The 26,500-nt window shown below is 30.9% G+C and overlaps 3 protein-coding genes across 8 annotated transcripts; all 3 read left to right on the plus strand.

Annotated features, from left to right (window-relative positions):
- The first annotated feature begins 75 nt into the window (after positions 1 to 75).
- On the plus strand, positions 76 to 11,442 carry stck (steamer duck). Of its 6 annotated transcripts, none has more exons than XM_008200610.3 (7): positions 76 to 215; positions 461 to 518; positions 1,932 to 2,048; positions 2,100 to 2,405; positions 10,420 to 10,678; positions 10,731 to 10,872; positions 10,919 to 11,442. In XM_008200610.3, exons 2-7 carry the CDS (start codon positions 496 to 498, stop codon positions 11,125 to 11,127), a joined length of 1,056 nt encoding a protein of 351 aa, XP_008198832.1. In that variant the 5' UTR covers positions 76 to 215; positions 461 to 495; the 3' UTR covers positions 11,128 to 11,442. The 6 variants fall into 6 exon arrangements, with proteins under 6 accessions (XP_008198832.1, XP_008198830.1, XP_015839574.1 ...); XM_008200608.3 differs by lacking the exon at positions 76 to 215 and adding an exon at positions 222 to 360; XM_015984088.2 differs by lacking the exon at positions 76 to 215 and adding an exon at positions 223 to 360 and having other exon boundaries at positions 410 to 518.
- Positions 11,443 to 13,937: 2,495 nt separating this feature from the next.
- LOC658561 (histone-lysine N-methyltransferase PRDM9) lies at positions 13,938 to 24,466 on the plus strand. The gene is made up of 4 exons (XM_008200607.3): positions 13,938 to 14,198; positions 19,440 to 19,607; positions 19,661 to 20,338; positions 23,120 to 24,466. Exons 1-4 carry the CDS (start codon positions 14,043 to 14,045, stop codon positions 24,413 to 24,415), a joined length of 2,298 nt encoding a protein of 765 aa, XP_008198829.1. The 5' UTR covers positions 13,938 to 14,042; the 3' UTR covers positions 24,416 to 24,466.
- A 1,284-nt stretch (positions 24,467 to 25,750) lies between these two features.
- LOC135266677 (uncharacterized) lies at positions 25,751 to 26,500 on the plus strand. Its single transcript, XM_064357832.1, has one exon. The coding sequence runs from the start codon at positions 25,773 to 25,775 to the stop codon at positions 26,451 to 26,453; it is 681 nt and encodes a 226-aa protein (XP_064213902.1). The 5' UTR covers positions 25,751 to 25,772; the 3' UTR covers positions 26,454 to 26,500.

A 26,500-nucleotide genomic window follows, 5' to 3' on the forward strand; every position in this document is an offset into this window, starting at 1 on the left:
GTGTTAATGTTAATGCTAAAAAATGGGAATAATTAAAACAAAAAATTGCAAAAAATCAAAACACGTTCCGTTAAAGAATACTTGGTAATTTTTTATTTTAAATACAATTTAGGAAATAAAACCTTGTTTAAAAGTTATTTTTAAAAGTATGCGCCTTTCTGGACACGGTCGCCAACCCAGCAAATCTCCTCCTCATGGCCCACTTCCTTTAAATGGTAATTGTTGGTTTCTTGAACGTGATTGGTTGCTTTGACAGTTTTCTTGTTTTCTTGCTCTTAGCTTGCATGAAGTGTTGAATTTTTCATTTTTCTGGTTGTTTAAAAGTTTTAAAATATTGTAGACTCTTCCGAATAATTGTTGGTAAGGACTGGAATGCTATTTTGAGTTTATTAACCCCTGTTCTCTTCAGTAGGCCTGGAAATAAATTAGTTACATATCGTGTTTTTTCTTCAATTTCCAGGTCTTACGACGAGTTGGAATTAACTGTACAGCAAAATGTCACCAATTCCAATGCCAGGGTAAGCATTCTGTTGTATTACGCAACTGTTAAAAGTTAAAGTAATTCATTAAAAAGTAGGCGTTGCCTCTTTAGTTGGTTGGTTTAATTCCGGAAGTTGTATCATTATTACTGTACTTAATAGTACAAGGTATGTTCTAAATTATTCACTCTGTATATCATTGATCCCCCATATTACTTGTATTAGAAATTTCACTTAAAAAAATGACCTATGTTTTGTATGTCAAGGTCATTTTTTATCAATAATGCCGTAATTACTGATAATCTCTAATTCATGTTTTTGTTTTCTGGATAAGAACGTGTTATAGTCACAAAATCGGAACTGCTGAAACAAAATCAATTGTTTCAGTTACAATACAGGGTGTCTCACCTAACTCTTCCATCTAATGTGACGTCACCATAAAGCTGCTGGACGTTTTAGTTCTTTTTCTATGATCAAATACTCAATTTTTTTTATTCCAATTCGTAAAATTGCACTAAAATTCAATATTTTCAATAATAATAAATATAAAAATACTGCATAGCTCGTTATAAAAAAGAAATAAAGTATAAAACATTAGTGTACAATACATAAAAGATAAGATAAGACAAGAAACGTCAGTATAATTAGAAAAAAATTCTTTTGCTTTGGATTTTTTATTAAACTGATAGAAAAAATAAAAAATTATAACCAAAAAAGCTATTAGTGTTTTAATTACTTCCCCTAGCAACGTGTTTTAAAATAAAATTTTCTATCAATAACACTCATACGAAAAGTTCTCGCATACGCTCGTTGCATAAGAAAAAATGGTGCGAAAAATGTAAAAAATACGAGATTCGTGCCAGGTCATATTTTTATTTACTTTGTGACGTCATTTTGCAATTAAGAGGAAAAGTTAAACACTTAGCAACATAAACACTATCTTTAGTCACAATTTATCTGTGGTTTCCGGTTGTGGTAACGAATTTTTGACAATTATTACCTTTATTATAATAAGCTTCTAACACTCACTCGTATAACTAGACCTACTATTACGTTTTGTTGGACTTGACGATATCTATACGATTTGTTGATTTAAGCCATAGATTAGATGTAGTTTACAAGGGGAAAAATCTTTTAGAGTGTTCGTGTGACATACATTAGATCAATGTTTTCGAAAATAGACTTGTCCCCAAGTATCCCATCACTGGGTTCAATCTCCCAAAGTAGGCTGTTTCAAAGAAGGGCCAACTCGAAAGATGATCTTTCAGAGGAATATCGCAGTTTCCAAGACATTGACTACGAATTTATCGACAAATCCGATTTACAACAACATGGCTTTTCACGCACGTAATAATTTTCACTCTTATTTATTATTAATTGTGGTTTTTTGACGAATGAAAAGAGATTACAACATATCGTATAACCCGTAAACAAGTGAGTGCTGGTTTCTAGGGTCACTTCGACCATGTCTCTGGACAACATGCTGTGTGCCCGTTGTGGCGACGGTTTCGAGCCGCATGAAAAAATCGTCAATTCTACTGGACAACTGTGGCACCAGCAGTGTTTTGTGTAAGTATTTTTTTTTTAATTTTTTTTTTTTTTTTAATAAAAAATCTCCAGCTGTGCCCAGTGCTTCCAAGAGTTTGATGATGGGATTTTTTACGAGTATGACGATCGCAAGTACTGCGAGAGAGATTTCCAGATTCTCTTTGCTCCGTGTTGTGGAAAGTGTAATAATTTTATCATCGGGCGGGTCATCAAGGCCATGAATGCCAGCTGGCATCCGGAATGTTTCCGTTGCGAGATGTGCGAGACGGAATTGGCGGATACTGGATTTATTAAAAATGCAGGACGGGCTTTATGTCATGAATGCAATGCCAAGGTTAAAGCCATAGGGTCGGGGAAACACGTCTGCCACAAGTGCCAGTAAGTATAATGACAGGAAATGGTTTTCATTTCGAAAAATTAAATAAAGGCGAACGTGGAGCTGTTTTTTTCTCTTTTTCTAGCAATTTTGCGAAATTTTATCAAAATTGGTCGAAAATTGCCTTGTTTTTGAACGGCTGTTTACTTTATTGTTTTCAGTCGAAAACTCAATGATTTATTTGAACAATTACTAAATGGGGGCAAAAATAAATATAAATTTTGCTTTTTTCGTCCGTATTTTACATTTTTTAGAGACTTTATTATTAATATTTTTCCAAAATTTGGTGGAAAAGACAATAAATGACCAAAACAGAGCGAAAATTGTGTGATTTGACCTCTTTTGCGTTAGCCAAAAATAACCAGAAAAAAAGTGGAGTGGGGTGGTGAGTATTTGAGCTAAAAACTGAGTTATTTTTGCAAGATTTTTCAATGTCAATCCGAAAAGTCACCAAATTAGATCGAAACTGATCCTCATACTACCTTTTTCAAGCGTTTAAACAAGGTTTTAAGATAAAAACCGATCGTTTTTCGGCTTTTAGTTCAATTTTTGAGCAATTATTTCGAATTTCGCAAAATTGCTCGAAAATCAATCGAAAATTGCGTTATTTTTGAACAGTTGTGCACTTTATAGTGCTAAAAACTCGAGAAATTAAATAGCTTTTAATTTTTTTGGACGCTTTATTGCAACTTTCTTCAGTCTAAAACTCAATTGTTTATTTGAAAAAAAAAAGAAAGACAGTTTTTCGTTTACAGAAACGACTATATTATTAATTTTTTTTTCAAAATTTGGTGAGATAGACGTCAAAAAATTTGGTCAAAGCGAAAATGGTGTGAAAACTGCGGATTTTTTTTAATGTGAGGCAAGAAAAAATGTTTTTATTGCCTTTTTTGGCCGTTTTTGTGCGTTTTCTTTGCATAAAAGTAAAATAATATTATTTAAAGTTGGAGATAATTTAGCTAACGGTTTGATATAGTAGTACATTACGTCAAAAATTAATTTGTTTTTTTTTGTTTTTTTTAAGTCTCTTGGCACGTTTTCCAATAAATTTTATTTTAAACATGTTTTACTGCTTTAATCTATTTTTTTTGTGGGAGATATTTGATATAAATCCACCGACAAATCATAAAATTTTGGTCGAAAATTGCGTTGTCTTTGAACGGTTGTTTACTTTATTGCAACTTTTTTGAGTCGAAATTATTTATTATTATTATTTGAACAATTACTAAATAGGGGCAAAAATAAAAATAAATTTTGCTTTTTTCGTCCGTATTTTACATTTTTTAGAGACTTTATTATTAATATTTCTCAAAAATTTGGTGGAAAAGACAATAAATGACCAAAACAGAGCGAAAATTGTGTGATTTGACCTTTTTTGCGTTAGCCAAAAATAACCAGAAAAAAAGCGGAGTGGGGTGGTTTAAACAAGGTTTTAAGATAAAAACCGATCGTTTTTCGGCTTTTAGTTCAATTTTTCAGTAATTATTTCGAATTTTGTTGGAAACAAATCGATGAAACACTAAATTCGGTCGAAATTTTCGCTAAATTTTATCAATAATCAGTCGAAAAACTTTAAAATTATCTCAAAAAGTGGTATACTCGTATTTTACCTTTTTTGTGAGGTAAAAACTTTGTTTTTCTAAGATTTTCTTTCTTGTTCTAGCAATTTCGCAAAATTGCTCGAAAATCAATCGAAAATTGCGTTATTTTTGAACAGTTGTGCACTTTATAGTGCTAAAAACTCGAGAAATTAAATAGCTTTTAATTTTTTTGGACGCTTTATTGCAACTTTCTTCAGTCTAAAACTCAATTGTTTATTTGAAAAAAAAAAGAAAGACAGTTTTTCGTTTACAGAAACGACTATATTATTATTTTTTTTTCAAAATTTGGTGAGATAGACGTCAAAAAATTTGGTCAAAGCGAAAATGGTGTGAACACTGCGGATTTTTTACAATGTGAGGCAAGAAAAAATGTTTTTATTGCCTTTTTTGGCCGTTTTTGTGCGTTTTCTTTGCATAAAAGTAAAATAATATTATTTAAAGTTGGAGATAATTTAGCTAACGGTTTGATACAGTAGTACATTACGTCAAAAATTAATTTGTTTTTTCGTTTTTTTTTAAGTCTCTTGGCACGTTTTCCAATAAATTTCATTTTAAACACGTTTTACTGCTTTAATCTATTTTTTTTGTGGGAGATATTTGATATAAATCCACCGACAAATCATAAAATTTTGGTCGAAAATTGCGTTGTCTTTGAACGGTTGTTTACTTTATTGCAACTTTTTTGAGTCGAAATTATTTATTATTATTATTTGAACAATTACTAAATAGGGGCAAAAATAAAAATAAATTTTGCTTTTTTCGTCCGTATTTTACATTTTTTAGAGACTTTATTATTAATATTTCTCAAAAATTTGGTGGAAAAGACAATAAATGACCAAAACAGAGCGAACATTGTGTGATTTGACCTTTTTTGCGTTAGCCAAAAATAACCAGAAAAAATGTGGAGTGGGGTGGTGAGAATTTGAGCTAAAAACTGTGTTATTTTTGCAAGATTTTTCAATGTCAAGCCGAAAAGTCACCAAATTAGATCGAAACTGATCCTCATATTACCTTTTTCAAGCGTTTAAACAAGGTTTTAAGATAAAAACCGATCGTTTTTCGGCTTTTAGTTCAATTTTTGAGCACTTATTTCGAATTTTGTTGGAAACAAATCGATGAAACACTAAATTCGGTCGAAATTTTCGCTAAATTTTATCAATAATCAGTCGAAAAACTTTAAAATTATCTCAAAAAATGGTATATTATACCTTTTTTGTGAGGTAAAAACTTTGTTTTTCTAAGATTTTCTCTCTTCTAGCAATTTCGCAAAATTGCTCGAAAATCAATCGAAAATTGCTTTTTTTTGGAACAGTTGTGCACTTTATAGTGCTAAAAACTCGAGAAATTAAATAGCTTTTAATTTTTTTGGACGCTTTATTGCAACTTTCTTCAGTCTAAAACTCAATTGTTTATTTGAAAAAAAAAGAAAGACAGTTATTCGTTTACAGAAACGACTATATTATTAATTTTTTTTCAAAATTTGGTGAGAAAGACGTCAAAAAATTTGGTCAAAGCGAAAATGGTGTGAAAACTGCCGATTTTTTACAATGTGAGGCAAGAAAAAATGTTTTTATTGCCTTTTTTGGCCGTTTTTGTGCGTTTTCTTTGCATAAAAGTAAAATAATATTATTTAAAGTTGGAGATAATTTAGCTAACGGTTTGATATAGTAGTACATTACGTCAAAAATTAATTTGTTTTTTCGTTTTTTTAAGTCTCTTGGCACGTTTTCCAATAAATTTCATTTTAAACACGTTTTACTGCTTTAATCTATTTTTTTTTGTGGGAGATATTTGATATAAATTCACCGACAAATCATAAAATTTTGGTCGAAAATTAAATAATCATTTTGATTTTAGCAAGTTATTTCAGTTAAATTTTTTTTTTTTTTGAAAAATTACCGAAAAAATATTAAGTGATGGCGAAAATGAACGTTCTATTGCAGTTTTTTTTAGGTCAAGCCGAATAATTTTGAAATTAAATCTTTACTGGCATTCTTCTTTCATTTTTTTATTCTTTAAGCTAGGTTTTATGTCGAAAATATCATTATTATTGCCTGAAAGAAGAAATTAAAAAAAAATTGCCGAAAACAAGTCAAAAATTAGCACAATAGGGTGAAAATTGTGATGGTTTTGCCTGTTTTCACAGGTATTGAGCTAAAAACTGAGTTTTTTTGCGAAATTTTACAATATCAGGCAAAAATCAGCAAGTTAAATCGAAAGTATTCATAATTGTGTTTTTTTTTTCAATAAATTTTACGTTGAACATAAACTCTCTTTTTCTTATTTTTTTAAATTTTATTTATTATTGCGAAAATTAAATGATTGTTCGGTTTTAACAAGTTATTTCAGTTAGATCATATTTTTGAAAAATTTCATTAAAAAAATAAGCGGAAAAATCACAAGATTTTTTAGAACGCTTTCGGACTTGAAACTGATTTTTTTTTCACAAAATCTTCCTAAGTTAAGCTAAAGAATTATGGAATTAAATCACCAATGAAATTCTTTTTCCTTTTTCCGAATGTTGAAGCTTATTTTTATGTAAAAAAATTACTTTATTTTTGCCTTTTTAGACCATTTAACATTTTTTTTAAACGGAAATGCAACTATTTTGAAAAAATCTGTCGAAAATAAGCCAGAAATTACCACAAAAAAGTGGAAATGGTGAACTGTGTTTTTTGGAAGATTTTTCAATATCAAGCCGAAAAGTCACCAAATTAGATCGAAACTGATCCTCATACTATCTTTTTCAAGCGTTTAAACAAGGTTTTAAGATAAAAAGCGATCGTTTTTCGGCTTTTAGTTCAATTTTTGAGCATTTATTTCGAATTTTGTTGGAAACAAATCGATGAAACACTAAATTCGGTCGAAATTTTCGCTAAATTTTATCAATAATCAGTCGGAAAACTTTAAAATTATCTCAAAAAATGGTATATTTTATCTTTTTTGTGAGGTAAAAACTTTGTTTTTCTAAGATTTTCTCTCTTGTTCGAGCAATTTCGCAAAATTGCTCGAAAATCAATCGAAAATTGCGTTATTTTTGAACAGTTGTGCACTTTATAGTGCTAAAAACTCGAGAAATTAAATAGCTTTTAATTTTTTTGGACGCTTTATTGCAACTTTCTTCAGTCTAAAACTCAATTGTTTATTTGAAAAAAAAGAAAGTTTTTCGTTTACAGAAACGACTATATTATTAATTTTTTTTCAAAATTTGGTGAGATAGACGTCAAAAAATTTGGTCAAAGCGAAAATGGTGTGAAAACTGCGGATTTTTTACAATGTGAGGCAAGAAAAAATGTTTTTATTGCCTTTTTTGGCCGTTTTTGTGCGTTTTCTTTGCATAAAAGTAAAATAATATTATTTAAAGTTGGAGATAATTTAGCTAACGGTTTGATATAGTAGTACATTACGTCAAAAATTAATTTGTTTTTTTTTGTTTTTTTTAAGTCTCTTGGCACGTTTTCCAATAAATTTTATTTTAAACATGTTTTACTGCTTTAATCTATTTTTTTTGTGGGAGATATTTGATATAAATCCACCGACAAATCATAAAATTTTGGTCGAAAATTGCGTTGTCTTTGAACGGTTGTTTACTTTATTGCAACTTTTTTGAGTCGAAATTATTTATTATTAATATTTGAACAATTACTAAATAGGGGCAAAAATAAAAATAAATTTTGCTTTTTTCGTCCGTATTTTACATTTTTTAGAGACTTTATTATTAATATTTTTTAAAAATTTGGTGGAAAAGACAATAAATGACCAAAACAGAGCGAAAATTGTGTGATTTGTCCTCTTTTGCGTTAGCCAAAAATAACCAGAAAAAAAGTGGAGTGGGGTGGTGAGTATTTGAGCTAAAAACTGAGTTATTTTTGCAAGATTTTTCAATGTCAAGCCGAAAAGTCACCAAATTAGATCGAAACTGATCCTCATATTACCTTTTTCAAGCGTTTAAACAAGGTTTTAAGATAAAAACCGATCGTTTTTCGGCTTTTAGTTCAATTTTTGAGCACTTATTTCGAATTTTGTTGGAAACAAATCGATGAAACACTAAATTCGGTCGAAATTTTCGCTAAATTTTATCAATAATCAGTCGAAAAACTTTAAAATTATCTCAAAAAATGGTATATTTTACCTTTTTTGTGAGGTAAAAACTTTGTTTTTCTAAGATTTTCTCTCTTGTTTTAGCAATTTCGCAAAATTGCTCGAAAATCAATCGAAAATTGCGTTATTTTTGAACAGTTGTGCACTTTATAGTGCTAAAAACTCGAGAAATTAAATAATTTTTTTGGACGCTTTATTGCAACTTTCTTCAGTCTAAAACTCAATTGTTTATTTGAAAAAAAAAGAAAGACAGTTTTTCGTTTACAGAAACGACTATATTATTAATTTTTTTTCAAAATTTGGTGAGAAAGACGTCAAAAAATTTGGTCAAAGCGAAAATGGTGTGAAAACTGCGGATTTTTTACAATGTGAGGCAAGAAAAAATGTTTTTATTGCCTTTTTTTTGCATAAAAGTAAAATAATATTATTTAAAGTTGGAGATAATTTAGCTAACGGTTTGATATAGTAGTACATTACGTCAAAAATTAATTTGTTTTTTCGTTTTTTTTAAGTCTCTTGGCACGTTTTCCAATAAATTTCATTTTAAACACGTTTTACTGCTTTAATCTATTTTTTTTTGTGGGAGATATTTGATATAAATTCACCGACAAATCATAAAATTTTGGTCGAAAATTAAATAATCATTTTGATTTTAGCAAGTTATTTCAGTTCAAAATTTTTTTTTTTTTGAAAAATTACCGAAAAAATATTAAGTGATGGCGAAAATGAACGTTCTATTGCAGTTTTTTTTAGGTCAAGCCGAATAATTACGAAATTAAATCTTTACTGGCATTCTTCTTTCATTTTTTTATTCTTTAAGCTAGGTTTTATGTCGAAAATATCATTATTATTGCCTGAAAGAAGAAATTAAAAAAAAAATTGCCGAAAATAAGTCAAAAATTAGCACAGTAGGGTAAAAATTGTGATGGTTTTGCCTGTTTTCACAGGTATTGAGCTAAAAACTGAGTTTTTTTGCGAAATTTTACAATATCAGACAAAAAATCAACAAGTTAAATCGAAAGTATTTATAATTGTGTTTTTTTTTTTCAATAAATTTTACGTTGAACATAAACTCTCTTTTTCTTATTTTTTTAAATTTTATTTATTATTGCGAAAATTAAATGATTATTCGGTTTTAACAAGTTATTTCAGTTAGATCAGATTTTTGAAAAATTTCATTAAAAAAACAAGCGGAAAAATCACAAGATTTTTTAGAACGCTTTCGGACTTGAAACTGATTTTTTTTTCACAAAATCTTCCTAAGTTAAGCTAAAGAATTACGGAATTAAATCACCAATGAAATTCTTTTTCCTTTTTCCGAATGTTGAAGCTTATTTTTATGTAAAAAAATTACTTTATTTTTGCCTTTTTAGACCATTTAACATTTTTTTTAAACGGAAATGCAACTATTTTGAAAAAATCTGTCGAAAATAAGCCAGAAATGACCACAAAAAAGTGGAAATGGTGAGCTGTGTTTTTTGGAAGATTTTTCAATATCAAGCCGAAAAGTCACCAAATTAGATCGAAATTGATGTTCATATGGTCCTTTTCAAGCGTTTAAACATATAATAGTTCAATTTTTGAACAATTATTTCGAATTTTGTCGGAAAAAATCGATGAAACACTAAACTCGGTCGAAATTTCATCAAAAATCTGTCGAAAAATCTCAAAATTAGCTCAAAAATGGTATATTTTACTTATTTTCTAGCTAAAAATTTTCTATTTATCCAAGTTTTTATTAACGAAATAGTGTTATTTTTGAAAGTTTTTGAACTTAAAAGGTCAAAAAGTCATGTTAGGTCAAAAATAAAATCATGTTTGCTTTCTTTTTCAGTGAGACAGGCAATTATTTCCCCGCGAAACTTCTTTTTTTTTCTTTTCTTTAACCTGAAATTTTACATAATTGCACTTCGGCTCATTTTTTGAACAATAATTATTCCGAATTTTGTCGAGAATAAGTCGATAAATCACAAAATTTGGTCGAAATTGGTGTTTTCACTCGAAAAACTTCAAAATTACGTCAAAAAAATGAAATAAACTAAACAAAAATAGAAATAAGAAAAAATAGTATATTACATTTGTTCCATTGGAGCACTCCTTCGTCGTGCTCCAAAACCATTCGTGCCCCAATTTTTACTATTTCACTATTTTCTGCTGTCTTTTTCAGTAAGAAAGGCAATTAAATTGTTTTTTTTTTGTTTACAAGATTTTAGTAAGCAGGAAATTTGCAAATTTCTAAAAAAAATTGTCAAAAAATCAACAAAATCTGTTGAAAAAAGCGATAATTTGGTCAAAAATGCCCTTTTTTTTTCAGTGCTTTGATCGACGACAAGCCGCTGAAATTCCGCGGTGAAATGTACCACCCGTACCATTTCAATTGTACCAACTGTGGAGTTGAGCTTGACTACACAGCCAGAGAAGTGAGAAGTCGTCCTGGCTTTGCAGCAAACGACATGAACGAGTTATACTGTCTTCGCTGTCACGACAAAATGGGGATTCCCATATGTGGTGCTTGTCGGCGCCCAATCGAAGAACGTGTCGTCACAGCCCTTGGCAAACACTGGCATGTTGAAGTAAAAAAAATACCAAAAAAAACCGGCAATAAAACTAACGCAACTTTTGCAGCATTTCGTTTGCGCCAAATGCGAGAAACCGTTCTTCGGTCATCGCCACTACGAAAAAAAGGGCTTGGCTTATTGCGAGACACACTACCACCAACTTTTCGGGAATTTGTGCTTCGTTTGCAACCAAGTCATCGCAGGGGATGGTAATTTTTTTTAGTTAGAAAAAAATTCAAAATAATGTGGTTTCAGTTTTTACAGCGCTGAATAAAGCGTGGTGTGTTCACCACTTCGCCTGTTCGGTTTGCGACCAGAAAATGAACCAGAAGACGAAGTTCTACGAGTGCGACCTTAAACCGGTATGTAAAAAATGTTACGATAAATTTCCCACTGAGTTGAGAAGGAGGCTAAAGCGGCAACACGAGGCCATGCCGCAAAGAAAAGCGGCAACGCCAACTTAATTTGTGCCTTAATCTACATTTCAACTATGAATAAAAAAATAATTTTTTACTACTCTACTACTCATACTAATGTGGTGGCAACACTGAACTTGATAATTATTGAGTGTCACTCAGAAAAAATAAGGAATAAAGTACGTAAAAATATAGATATTGTAGTTGCTTCAGTTGTTCAAACTGATTTCATGACCTGCCTAAAAACATTATTATTTATATAGACATACTGGTGCTCGATTTTTATAATAATTGTGTCGAAGTATCGTTAACATTTAAATTCATTTAACATTGACATAGTCATTAATAAAAGGCTTATAATACTGTCGTTGTATTTTTCGCCTATCTATCCAAGTCCTTTAATCATATTTCCTTTAAACAAATTTTCCTGATAGCACCTTAAAAGTTTATGATTGGTGTTTTATTTCTGAAGTAAAATACCAATTTCAGTAATTTTATTGAACGTCTGAAGTACCTATACAGGGTGGGGCTCCTAGACGTGTTTTACACTATATCTCAGAAACTAATAGTCGCACTTGATTGAGCGTTTGATATAAAATACCTATTGATTTTCTCTATATAAGTGATTTTTTTCAGAATTTTTCTACTTTTCGTTATAGTTATAATGAAGTTTAAAATACGAAAATATTATTTAATCGAAATTTTATGCTTAATTTTTTTGTTTTGAGAATATAATTTTTAATAAAAATTTTGCCAACACGAAAATTACGTTTATTTTGATTTTTACTGAATTATACAGAGTGTCCATTTTTCGAGGTCCACTATAGGGATCTCAGTTATTATGAGAGATACGAGGTCGGTTTAATTAGGACAAAGTTGCGCATTTTTATACTGAACAATTATCTGAAAGAAAATTTGATGTCTTTTTGAATTAATGAAAAAAAAACAGAAATTTGGTTTTTTGTTTTTATTTTTTTTAAGTCAAAACCAAAAGAACTAGACGTTTTTAAGGTGGACATTGTTCAGGCACTTTTTTACAAGGAATCTGAATCTGTCATCGCCTTTTCCAAGGCCTTCTTGATGTCAGAGTTACGACACTCAACTTTGGTTTTTCTTATAGACGCCATATTTGAAATTTGTATTTTTGAAAAGTCCTTTTGTTCCTGATTTCAATGGTGTATCACACGATATGATTGAATCTTACATGCTGATTAAAATGAAGAAAGCGTTTTTGCAAAGATTGCTTTGGAAAAAACGTCAAAAATGTTGTTTAACAAACTAAACTCTGACAGTAAGTAAGTTAGTTTGACGAAAATGTGAACGTTCTAGATTCAAATTCAATTAAACGTTCAAAATATAATTTATTTTAATTTTTACTTAATTATACAGAGTGTCCATTTTTCGAGGCCTATCATGAGGATCTCGTTATTATAAGATACGAGGTCGGTTCAATTAGGGAAAAGTTGTGCATTTTTATACTGAACAATTATCTAAAAGAAAATTTGATGTGTCTTTTTTAGTTTTTGAATTATTGAAAAAAAAACGGAAATATGTAATTTTCGTTTTTATTTTTTTGAACGAAAACCAAAAGAACTAGACGTTTTTAAGTTGGACATTCTTCAGGCACTTTTTTACAAGGAATTTAAATCTGTTATCGCCTTTTCCAAGGCGTTCTTGATGTCAGAGTTACGACACTCAACTTTGGTTTTTCTTATAGACGTCTAATTTGAAACTTGTATTTTTGAAGAGTTTTTTTATTTCTGATTTCAATGATGTATCACATGATATGATCGAATCTTAAATGCTGATTAAAATGAAGAAAAAAGCCTTTTTGCAAAGAGTGCTTTGGAAAAAACGTCAAAAATGTTGTTTAACAAATTTGACATATCTATTAAATATGCGAGCAAAATTTTTTTAAGTTTCTCTTGCTTTGGTATGCGAAGAAACGCCAAAAATTTTGTTTAACATACTAAATTTTGACAGTTCTATTGAATATGCAAACAGAATTTTTATAACATTGTCTTGTTTTGTTATGCGAAGAATAAACTTATAGCTTATTATGTCGTTTAGTGTTTAAGTACCCAAGATTGACGTAAATGTGAACGTTCTAGAATCAAATACAATTAAACTTCTAAAACGTAGTTGGCGGCTTTTTTTCCAAAGCACTCTTCGCAAAAATGCTTTTTTCTCCATTTTGATCATCACGTAAGATTCGGTCATATTATGTGATACATCGTTGTAACCAGAAATAAACACTTTACAAAAACGCAAAAATTGAATATGGCTTTCATAAGAAAAAAAAGTTCAGTGTTGTAATTCTAACATTAAGAACGTCTTGGAAAATACAATGACAGAAATAGATTTATTGTAAAAAGTACTTGAAGAATGTCCTAGTTAAAAACGTCCAGTTCTTTTAGTTTTCGCTTGAGAAAATAATAACTCACAAACTAAAAATGACATTAAATTAAATATTAAATGAATAAAAAAACATCAAACATTATTTATATGTTTTTCAGACCACAAAAATTAACTTGTTGAAAATTTCATAACCAACCATAATACCCACATAAAATAACAAAATTTTGTTACTTTTGCTTTTTGTCTCAAATCTGTATCTTTTATAGTGGGGAAGATAGAAACTTTTTAACATTCCGCTAAAATGGGACGGGTGTCATCTGTTGATGTTAGTGAAAGTAACAAAAAGACGTTTTAATTGGACGTCGTGTGCATCCTAGTATTTAGTTTTCCGTAATTTTCACGAATTTTTTTTCAATTCGTGCCCTCTATGAGTTGGTGGCGACAACCCACCGCCTTTTTCCTGTAATCGATTGCCGCCCGGTCGGTAAGCGCGGCAGCTGTAACTTGTGCATGCGCAAGTGGGCCCATTTTAGCCAAGCCGACCACCATTTTCGAGTTTACAGTTCGTACAAATAATGTGTTGAAAATTTTTTGAATCAAGCAAAATGGAAAATCGTGCAAATATTTTGCGTGCAATGCAAATTTGCCGATTTTGCCTGAATGAAGAAGGTCCACTGACAAATATCTACGAACGTCAGGGCAAGGACAACAAGCAAACTGTTCCACTGCCGCTCCAGCTAATGGCGTGCGTTGCAATCGAGGTTTGTAAATTAGCTAATTTTCTAGGCGTCCTACAGGGAAACACCGCAACTACTGTAAAAGTTTGCTTTATTTTTACTAAATCTGTAAGACATGATTCAGGTTTTTACTTCCCGAGTTCGGATTATTTATTTAAATCGTAAAAATACCAATACAAAGTAAGCAGTTTTTGGGCAAATAAAAATCAATGCAGACACTTTTGTTTGCAAATAATTTGTCAGTGCTACTCTGATTAATTGGAAAATGAATGGATTCGCGTTTTTCTGAACGATTTGTGAATAAATAATCATTTTGTACTTCTCTTTTGCCTCTCTGTGCCAAAATAAAAACTCTGATTTTTTCTCCCGATTTTACCATTTTATTGTACGTTTTTTTTAGAAAGAAACAATTATTTCTCAAAATGTAATTAAAAATAATCTGAAAAAGTCAAAAATAGTCCAAAGTAGTGTTGTTTTTACCTTTTTTTGGGTTTAATGCATGTTTTTGTGGTAAAGAAAGACAAATGAATTAGATATGTTTTTTCAGGAGCTTTAGCTAGTTTTTGAGCAGATTTTTGCGAAGTTTTTCTCGAAAATTTCAGTTTTTGTGTATTTTTTGCCGTTTTTTATTTAATAACGTATTTTTGTTTTAAATAATAACGCAATTATCTCTTATCAAAGTAAGCTGGAGAATAGTCGATTTGTGTTGAAGTGTTGTTTTTACATTTTGAACTAGAAACTGAAGTTTTTCGGGAGATTTTTCGTTAAATTAGACGAAAAACTCAATAAGTGAAGCCAGAAATTTAATTACTTTGCCTTTGCTTGGGCTCGAGATTTTACATCATGCTTTTTTTATATTAAAACTCGGAATTTTTCCAAATTTTCCCATTCTAGGACCGAAAAACATCACATTGAGTCAAAAATAGAGTTATTTTTACTTTGTTAACGCACATTTTGAGGTACAGACGAATTTTTTTTGTTTTTTTTTTTGTAGATTTTGTTAAACTAAGTCGAGAATTATTTCGTTTTTGCGACATTTTTAACAAGTTTTTGAAGTAAAAGTGCGGATTTTTGCGAAATTTGGTTGAAAATTCCACAATTTTTGTGTTTTTTGAACATTTATCAGCTATTTCGAATAAAAAATTATGTTATTTTGCTTCGTTATGGGAATTTAAGAACGTTTTGTTCTTATCTTTTGTCAAAAGTAAAGCGAAAAATCACCAATTTAGGTCGAAAATGGTGTTATTTTTAATTAAACTACCTAATTTTTTCACGAATTTTTTAAATCTGACTATCATTCATTAAATAACTCGAAAATTAAATAATTTTTTGTGAGCGTTTTAGGTCTTTGAGCTAAAAATGTAATTATTTTTGCCCTTTTCGCATGTTTTTCACATTTCGAACTAAAAACGCAGTTTTTTTTAGATTGTATTTATTCTGTGCTTTTTTCGAAGACGTTCTTCAACTATTTCCCAAAAATCTTTAAAAAATTATTCGAAAAATTTCCAAATTAAGTCGAAAATATGTAGTTTTTTTGCTTGTCGGAGAATAGAAACAGTTTTTTTAAACCAAAAACGCAATTTTTTTGCACAATAAACTGAATAATCACCAAATTAGCCTAAAAAAGGCAATTTTTGTCTTTTTATTTCATGAAAAATGTTATTAGTTTTGCACTTTTTGTATGATTTTCTACAAAAAAACGCAACTATGTCGCACTTTCCATTAAAAATTAATGAATCAATTTCATTAGTTAATGTTTAATCAGTTTTGTTGGCTAAGAATGCCTTTTTTGAATACGTTCTTCAACTATTTCCCAAAAATCTATTAAAATAAACCGAAAAATTTCCAAATTAAGTCGAAAATATGTATTTTTTTTGCGTGTCGGAGAATAGAAACAGTTTTTTAAAACCAAAAACGCTATTATTTCACTCAATAAACTGTATAATCACCAAATTAGTTTAAAAAAGTCAATTTTTGCCTTTTAATTTTGTGGAAAATGTCGTTATTTTTGCACTTTTTGTATGATTTTCTACAAAAAAACCAAACTATGTCGCACTTTCCATTAAAAATTAATGAATCAATTTCATTAGTTAATGTTTAATCAGTTTTGTTGGCTAAGAATGCCTTTTTTGAATACGTTCTTCAACTATTTCCCAAAAATCTATTAAAATAAACCGAAAAATTTCCAAATTAAGTCGAAAATATGTATTTTTTTTGCGTGTCGGAGAATAGAAACAGTTTTTTAAAACCAAAAACGCTATTATTTCACTCAATAAACTGTATAATCACCAAATTAGTTTAAAAAAGTCAATTTTTGCCTTTTAATTTTGTGGAAAATGTCGTTATTTTTGCACTTTTTGTATGATTTTCTACAAAAAAACCAAACTATGTCGCACTTTCCATTAAAAATTAATGAATCAATTTCATTAGTTAATGTTTAATCAGTTTTGTTGGCTAAGAATGCCTTTTTTGAATACGTTCTTCAACTATTTCCCAAAAATCTATTAAAATAAACCGAAAAATTTCCAAATTAAGTCGAAAATATGTAGTTTTCTTTTGTTTGTCGGAGAATAGAAACTGTTTTTTTTTAAACCAAAAACGCTATTTTTTTGTTCAATAAACCGAATAATCACCAAATTAGCTTATAAAAGGCTATTTTTGCCGTTTTATTTTGTGAAAAATGTCATTATTTTTGCATTTTTTGTATGATTTTCTACATAGAAACGCAACTATGTCGCACTTTTCACTAAAAATTAATGACTTAATTTCATTAGTTAATGTTTAATCAGTTTTGTTAGCTAAGAACGCTTTTTTGAATACGTTCTTCAACTATTTCCCAAAAATCTATTAAAAATAAATCGAAAAATTTCCAAATTAAGTCGAAAATATGTAGTTTTTTTTGCTTGTCGGAGAATAAAAACAGTTTTTTTTTAACCAAAAACGCTATTATTTTGCACAATAAACCGAATAAATATCGAATTAGCTTAAAAAAGGCAATTTTTGCTGTTTTATTTTGTGAAAAATGTCATTATTTTTGCATTTTTTGTATGATTTTCTACAAAAAAACGCAAATATGTCGCACTTTCCATTAAAAATTAATGAATCAATTTCATTAGTTAATGTTTAATCAGTTTTGTTGACTAAGAATGCCTTTATTGAACACGTAATTCAACTATTTCCCAAAAATCTATTAAAAATAAATCGAAAAATTTCCAAATTAAGTCGAAAATATGTAGTTTTTTTTGCTTGTCGGAGAATAAAAACAGTTTTTTTTAACCAAAAACGCTATTATTTTGCACAATAAACCGAATAAATATCGAATTAGCTTAAAAAAGGCAATTTTTGCTGTTTTATTTTGTGAAAAATGTCATTATTTTTGCACTTTTTGTATGATTTTCTACAAAAAAACCAAACTATGTCGCACTTTCCATTAAAAATTAATGAATCAATTTCATTAGTTAATGTTTAATCAGTTTTGTTGGCTAAGAATGCCTTTTTTGAATACGTTCTTCAACTATTTCCCAAAAATCTATTAAAATAAACCGAAAAATTTCCAAATTAAGTCGAAAATATGTAGTTTTTTTTGCTTGTCGGAGAATAGAAACAGTTTTTTTAAACCAAAAACGCAATTTTTTTGCACAATAAACTGAATAATCACCAAATTAGCCTAAAAAAGGCAATTTTTGTCTTTTTATTTCATGAAAAATGTTATTAGTTTTGCACTTTTTGTATGATTTTCTACAAAAAAACGCAACTATGTCGCACTTTCCATTAAAAATTAATGAATCAATTTCATTAGTTAATGTGTAATCAGTTTTGTTGGCTAAGAATGCCTTTTTTGAATACGTTCTTCAACTGTTTCCCAAAAATCTATTAAAATAAACCGAAAAATTTCCAAATTAAGTCGAAAATATGTATTTTTTTTTGCGTGTCGGAGAATAGAAACAGTTTTTTTAAACCAAAAACGCTATTATTTCACTCAATAAACTGTATAATCACCAAATTAGTTTAAAAAAGTCAATTTTTGCCTTTTATTTTTGTGGAAAATGTCGTTAGTTTTGCACTTTTTGTATGATTTTCTACAAAAAAACCAAACTATGTCGCACTTTCCATTAAAAATTAATGAATCAATTTCATTAGTTAATGTTTAATCAGTTTTGTTGCCTAAGAATGCCTTTTTTGAATACGTTCTTCAACTATTTCCCAAAAATCTATTAAAATGAACCGAAAAATTTCCAAATTAAGTCGAAAATATGTATTTTTTTTGCGTGTCGGAGAATAGAAACAGTTTTTTTAAACCAAAAACGCTATTATTTCACTCAATAAACTGTATAATCACCAAATTAGTTTAAAAAAAGTCAATTTTTGCCTTTTAATTTTGTGGAAAATGTCGTTATTTTTGCACTTTTTGTATGATTTTCTACAAAAAAACCAAACTATGTCGCACTTTCCATTAAAAATTAATGAATCAATTTCATTAGTTAATGTTTAATCATAGCTAACAACGCCTTTATTGAACACGTAGTTTAGCTATTTCCCAAAAATCTATTAAAAATAAATCGAAAAATTTTCAAATTAAGTTGAAAATATGTAGTTTTTTTTGCTTGTCGGAGAATAAAAACAGTTTTTTTTAACCAAAAAACGCTATTATTTTGCACAATAAACCGAATAAATATCGAATTAGCTTAAAAAAGGCAATTTTTGCTGTTTTATTTTGTGAAAAATGTCATTATTTTTGCACTTTTCCACATAGAAACGCAACAATATCGCACTTTTCATTAAAATTTAACGAATCAATTTCATTAGTTAATGATTAATCAGTTTTATTAGCCAAGAGCGCCTTTTTTGAACACTTTCTTCAACTATTTCCCAAAAATCTATTAAAAATAAACCGAAAAATCTCTCGATTAACTCGAAAATAGTTTTTTTTTCTTTTCTGAGAGTTTCAATATTTTGTTTTTTTTTAACTAAAAACCGAATAATCACCAAACTGTGTGATTTTATTTACAATTTGGCTTTTTTATACACATTTAACTATTTTCCAAAAAACTCAAAAAAAAACAAAAAGTCTTCAGATTATGGCGAAAATATTATTTGTTTGGCGTTTTCGAGCCTTTGAGCAAATTTTTTTGCTAAAAACTTGATTATTTTGCGAATTTTTCTTGAACCGGGCCGATAAATGTCGGGATATTTAAATTTTTTCTGGTCTTTTGACCATTTTTTATTCAATAATTTTGTTTTTTGATGGTAAATTATTAACTCCAGGTATTTGAAAATGACGGAATGCCTCAACTGATTTGCAAAACCTGTCGTGCACAAGCCCTTCAATCGTACACTTTCAAAACAAACTGCAAAAAAGCAGACGATGCCCTTAAGGTGTTTCTAGCCACAGGGTCCCTAACCCGGCCCTGGAGCCAAGAGGAACTAAACGAAGTAAGTTCCTTAATTTTTTTGCCACTTTCCCTAATTTTCTAAAATATTAAAAGCAAACAAAAACGTTCCAAGCCACCAAACGAGTGGTCGACCAAGCTGAAGAAAACCGAAACAAAAAAATCAAACGCGAAAACAGCGATGTCATAACTCTCAATTATTCTGCAAGTTTATCACATGATAGTAACACAGAAGAGAGCAATTTCAATGAAGAGAGCGTCGAAGGGCCAAGTTTCGCGAGCACGGAGAGCGAGGAACAGAACGACCAAAGTATGGAAAATGACGATTTCATGAATTTGGAAGAGGAGTCGGTTTTAAACCCGGTTTTGAAAGTGAATCAAGTGAAGACTGATTGCTTTCCGTGCCCACATTGCGAGAGGTCGTTTCCGTTGAAACAACTGCTCGATCTTCATCAGAGTAATCATGATAGAGAGAGGAATTACAACTGCAATTCGTGCGAAAAGGCGTTTTTTACGAAGTATGATTTGAGCAAACATCTCCTCATACATACGGGGAGTAAGCCGTTTACTTGCGTCGTCTGCGAAAAGACTTTTGCAAGGGAATCTCTTTTACACAGACATGAGAAAATACATGTTAATGTCCCGAAATATTTGTGCTCGCAATGCGATCGCACTTTTCTAACTGGGGAAGATTTGGATGCCCATACGGCAAAGCACAAGAAGAAGCGGCCGTTTATGTGCAAGATATGCTCGAAAAGTTTCGTTTTTAAGCAGGTAAATTTTTTATTTTTTTATCCTTAAATTTGCGATTAATTTGAATAAATGGCAGCTTCATTTAAAAGTTACGAAACAATATTTTTTTACTTCCTCATTTTTGCCTTTAGGAGCCTAAATAAAGTCTTCTTAAGATTGCAGCAGTTTTCAACTTTTTTTTTTAACCAGGGGCGTAATTATTTTACTTATTTTCTGAAAAATCAGGCAAAAAATCACCAAATTGAATCGAAAATAGCGTTATTTTTGTTTTTGTGAGCTTGAAACTGTTTTTTTCGTGAAATTTTTTAAACTCGCCTGAAAACAAAATTATTTAATATTTTTCAGGAGCGGAATTTTGATAAAAAATCTCCAGATTTTATTACTTAATTGGGGTTGAAAGTGACTTTTTTCCCGATTTAGAGCATTTTTACTTTTTTTTAATAGAAATTTAAGCGAAAATGAGCAAATTTAGTCCAAAATCATGTTGTTTTTGACTATTTTCGAGCGTTAACTAACATTTTTTTTCAAGTCTCAGCTATTTCGAAGAAAAGGTGTTATTTTTTCTTGTTTATGAGAGTTTAAGAACGTTTTATGAACAACAAAGGCAGTTATTTCTTGTCAAAAGAAACCAAAAAAATCTCCAATTTTGGTCGAAAATGGTGTTATTTTTAATTATATTAAACTCAGTTTTTCTACAATTTTTTTAAGTCCGAACAATCATTAAATTACATCGAAAATGACTTTGTTTGTGCCCTTTTGTTATGTTTTTTAATTTTTTTGAACTAGAAGCGCAGAAATTACGTCAATTTTTTCGGGAATTTTTGCAAGTTTTTGGGTTAAAAACGCAGATTTTTCATGAAATTTTCTGGAAACTTCCACAAATTATGTTTTTTTCGAACATTTTTCAGCTATTTTAAGATATCTCTTGATTAATCACAGCTGAAAAATTACCAGTTTGGTCGAAAATAGTGTTGTATCAAATTAAAATAAACTAATTTTTTTTTAGGATTATGTTAATTCGGGCCAAACAATCACTAAATTAACTCGAACATGTTTTTTTTCTGAGAGGTTACGAGGTGTTCGAGCTAAAATTGCAGTTTTTCCGACTGGAAAATCACAAAATTTCCTCGAAAATGCTATTATTTTTACCACTTTTGTATGTTTTTTCAGGTTTCTGAAGTTGTAACGCAACTATTTCACACTTTATTAAATCGTTAGACTAAGTCGAAAATTTGCTTTTCCAAGAGTTGAAGTAAATTTTTTTGACCAAAATTGCAATTGTTTTACGAAATATACGAGTAATAAACACCTAATTGTGTAAAAAAATGTGCAATTTTTGCCTTTTTCTTGTTTTTAATTCCGGTATTTTGCAAGATTTTGTTAAACTAGGTCTGAAATTATTTTTTTTATATAGTTTTAGCAAGTTTTTGAGCTAAAAATGCGGATTTTTGAAAAATTTGACAAGAAAATTCAGCAATTTGTTTTTTTAAGTTGTTTAACTATTTCAAAAAAGGTGTTATTTTTTTTGTTTTCGAGAGTTTATGAACGTTTTATTAACAACAAAAAACGCAAATATTTCTTGTCAAAAGTAAGCTGAAAAATCATCAATTTCGGTCGAAAATGGTGTTATTTTTAATTAAATTAAACTCAGTTTTTACACATTTTTTTAAATCTGAACAATCACAAAATTACGTCGAAAATGCCGTTGTTTTTGCCCTTTTCTTATGTTTTTTTCACGTTTTTGAACTAGAAACGCAACTATTTCACACTTCAAATCGTTAGATTAAGTCGAAAATTGTCATTTTATGCTTTTCCAAGAGTTAAAGTAATTTTTTTTGACTAAAATTGCAATTATTTCACGAAATATACCAGTAATAATCACCTTTTTTGTGTAAAATAAATGTGCAATTTTTGCCTTTTTCTTGCTTTATTTTGTATTTTGTACGATTTTGTTAAACAAGGTCCGAAATTATTTTGTTTTTTTATAGTTTTAGCAAGTTTTTGAGCTAAATGTGCGGATTTTTGCAAATTTTGCAATTTTTTAGCAATTTCAAAAAAGGTGTTATTTTTTCTTGTTTTTGAGAGTTTGAGAACGTTTTATTAACAACAAACGCAGTTATTTCGTTCCAAGAGTTAAAGAAATTTTTTTTTGACCAAAATTGCAATTATTTCTCCAAATATACAAGTAATAATCACCTAATTGTGTTAAAAAAAGTGCAATTTTTGCCTTTTTCTTGCTTTAACTCAGGTTTTTGCGAGATTTTGTTAAACCGAACCTAATAGTCAACAAAATAATTCACAAATGAAATTATTTCAAGCAGCTTTTGAGTAGTTTTTTCAGTAGATTTTGATATACCGGGCGAAAAATCACAAAGTTAAGCCGAAAATATTAATAATAATATATTAAAAAAATTACATATAAGTTTTGTGGGTGAAAGTCTAGTCGAAGGCTCCTTCAAAATAATGAGAAATAAAATGGAAAAATAAAGAGAATATAAACAAATAACTACAGTCAACAACAAAAAAAGTGGAAAAAATTACTAAATTGAATGAGAAACCCTAAAAACTAAAGAAAATGTAAAGAGAATGAAAATAGATAAAAATTAATGGGTTTAAATCAAATACCCTTCTTTCATAATCATAACACAGAAGGCTTTCACATTTAACTTTTTTAAAACAGTATTGGAGCAATTTTTTTTTTGTTTTTTCTTATCTTTTGCGGAAAATTAACCAGTTTTTGAAAAAAATCAAAAAAAAATCGTAAAAACCGCTTTAAAAAGCCCACTTCTCCCCTGTTTCCAGGGCTTAGAACGCCACGAACAAACCCACAACAACGTCAAACCCCACAAATGCAACTACTGTGAGGCAAGTTTCACCTCAGCCATTAAACTAACACGTCATGTAACATCACATGCCGGCCTCCGACCATATCCTTGCAAAATGTGCGGTCGCACATTTCTCCTCAGCCACCATTTAACTCGCCACATGCGAAGTCACTACGCTGCCCAACAATCCGAAGCTTGTGTGCCTTCAATCGGCCAATACAAATGCGACGTTTGCAGCATGTCCTTCAGACGCAAAGACTCGCTAATCAACCACAGCGCCATCCATTCAATGGTCAATTTAAAATGCGTTATTTGCAACACCGAGTTCGATAATGTCGTCAAAGTGAAAGAACACATAACGACACATTTATCCGACTTGCCATTCCCTTGCGAAAAATGCGACTATTCCTTCGAAACGCAAGAACAACTCGAAGACCATGAGCTAAAACACGCCGAGATGGAATATGAGGAGCAGATCGAACAAGAAGTTTTGGCAGAAGCGCGCCAAGCGGCCGCCGTCAAAGACTCAAACGATGAAGAAAATTCCGATTATTCCGGAGATGATATTGCTGAGTTCACCATCACCAACGATATGGAGAACCCTGAAGTGGTCAGGCGTTCGAAACGTGCGTCAAAAATCAAAAACTATGCCGAGTTTTTGAAAGACGAGCTCGGTTCAGAAATCGAGGATAATGCAGAAGGTGAGGAGGAGTTGCCAGAAGGGGAGAACACAGGTGACGAGGCACCAAACCCTGAAGAAACACACGAGGAGGCAATTAAACCGATCGTACGCTCGGAAGGAACGAAAGTCTACTCGAGGAAAAGCCTCCCCGAGCGCCCCAAAGTCGCCCCACAGTTGAGTCTGGACCAGGGGAACGTTGCCCCCTTGTCCAAAATCACGCAACCGCACACCATCAACTCACTCGAACACTTGTCCAAGGATCTGAGCAAAATCCCCGACAAGGAAGTGTTCAATATGAAGATCGGGGACAAGACCGTTACGGTGCAGAAATTGCTTCTCACCAAGGAACAGATGAAGGCTATGGCCAAGGAGGGGAAGATTGAGAAGAAGGGGAACACGCTCTTGTTGAAGAAAACGGCAAGTCAGTCGTTTCAAAGCGTCAGTCTTGACTCGATTTTCGGGAAATCGGAGCTGAAAACGCCGAAGAAGACCTACCAGAGGAAGGTAAGTTCGGGGGGGGATGACACAGGGGAAGGCACCATTACGCTAAATGAGCATCTGAATTTGCCGATGGAGGAAAATAGTTCGTAAAGTGTATTAATTGATGGAATAAATAGAGGGTCCTGAACTCGAATAAGTTTATTGACTATTTTTCGTTGCAAAGGTCGGAGTCACATCCCTCACATTTCCCTCCATCCTTGGTCAGTTTGCCACAGCAGTTCTTTAAGGCGGCGGCGTCTCCGCCAAAACAGCGTTTGAACGGTGTTTCTATAATTGGTGCAAATGAGTCGCGAAAAAATGTCTAGTTATTACCTTTATCGCCATCTACTTCTGTGCAACACGTGTATTTTTCAGACACAAAAATTAATAATAAAATTAACGAGGCTAGGTTCCAACGATTTTCCAAAAATGCATTAAAAATACGTGGTTACCATAAAAAAATTCTCGTAGTTTCAGAAGTTCAAACATTTTGAAAATAATTTAGTTGAACTCAAAATGGTCATTTTTTTCTAATGTACATATACGTATAAGGAATCAACCAGTGTACTGATTACAACATATTTTGTTTAAGACATGTGATAGTGTGATAAATATTTCTGTAACGATATCAAGGTAAGTATGTGAAGTTTTGTAAGTCTCTATGACTGTCCGTTATTATGAAAAAATTACCTTTCAATGTTTTATTTTTAATAATCCAACAATTTCATTGAAGCTCCTGACATTCTTTCTTTATTTAATTTTTGTGTTCCTTGTTATTCTGTACGCAAAATATCCTTTATTAATTTTTTTTTATTTAACTTGCTTTGTTGTCTGTCTGTCTGTTTCATATTTTTGGAGTCAAATTTGAAAGGGTTCCCGTTGTCCCAATGAACTGAAATTTTGCATACTTACGTAATCTGCGTGACAATGCAATCCTATGTGGTTATTTAACCATTTAACCCCCTTTATGGGGTTTTGAAGTTTTAAATTATGTTTCCAAATGGGTTTTCGATGTGTACATACCGTAACTTATACCAACATTAACGGTATGTTGGTGATTGGGAAATATATTAATACCTAATCTTTTTCATTACGTTTTGTTACAAACAAATGTCGCAATTTTTTTTTAATTTATTTATCTTGGACGATAGAGTATAGACACAGAACAGAGGTTAAGATGTTCTTTCAATGCTAACAGCTGTTTACTATCACATACCACTAAACAAGTTTCCACAAATTAGCAAAATAATGGTGTTACAATAACATTGCGAAACTAAATTTCAGAGAAAAAAACGTTTAGAATAAGTAAAGGTTAAAAAGCAATAAATAAGAATTTAAAAAAAATGTTCAATCAGAGGTCAATTTAAAATGCGTTATTTGCAACACTGAGTTCGATAATGTCGTCAAAGTGAAAAAACACATAACGACACATTTATCCGACTTGACATTTCCGTGCGAAAAATGCGATATGGAGAACCCTGAAGTGGTCAGGCGTTCGAAACGTGCGTCAAAAATCAAAAACTATGCCGAGTTTTTGAAAGACGAGCTCGGTTCAGAAATCGAGGATAATGCAGAAGGTGAGGAGGAGTTGCCAGAAGGGGAGAACACAGGTGACGAGGCACCAAACCCTGAAGAAACACACGAGGAGGCAATTAAACCGATCGTCCGCTCGGAAGGAACGAAAGTCTACTCGAGGAAAAGCCTCCCCGAGCGCCCCAAAGTCGCCCCACAGTTGAGTCTGGACCAGGGGAACGTTGCCCCCTTGTCCAAAATCACGCAACCGCACACCATCAACTCACTCGAACACTTGTCCAAGGATCTGAGCAAAATCCCCGACAAGGAAGTGTTCAATATGAAGATCGGGGATAAGACAGTAACGGTGCAGAAATTGCTGCTCACCAAGGAACAGATGAAGGCTATGGCCAAGGAGGGGAAGATTGAGAAGAAGGGGAACACGCTCCTGTTGAAGAAAACGGCAAGTCAGTCGTTTCAAAGCGTCAGTCTTGACTCGATTTTCGGGAAATCGGAGCTGAAAACGCCGAAGAAGACCTACCAGAGGAAGGTAAGTTCGGGGGGGGATGATACAGGGGAAGGCACCATTACGCTAAATGAGCATCTGAATTTGCCGATGGAGGAAAATAGTTCGTAAGGTGTATTAATTGATGGAATAAATAGAGGGTCCTGAACTCAAATAAG

The sequence above is a fragment of the Tribolium castaneum genome, chromosome 7 (genome assembly GCF_031307605.1).
Source record: "Tribolium castaneum strain GA2 chromosome 7, icTriCast1.1, whole genome shotgun sequence".
NCBI lineage: Eukaryota > Metazoa > Arthropoda > Insecta > Coleoptera > Tenebrionidae > Tribolium > Tribolium castaneum.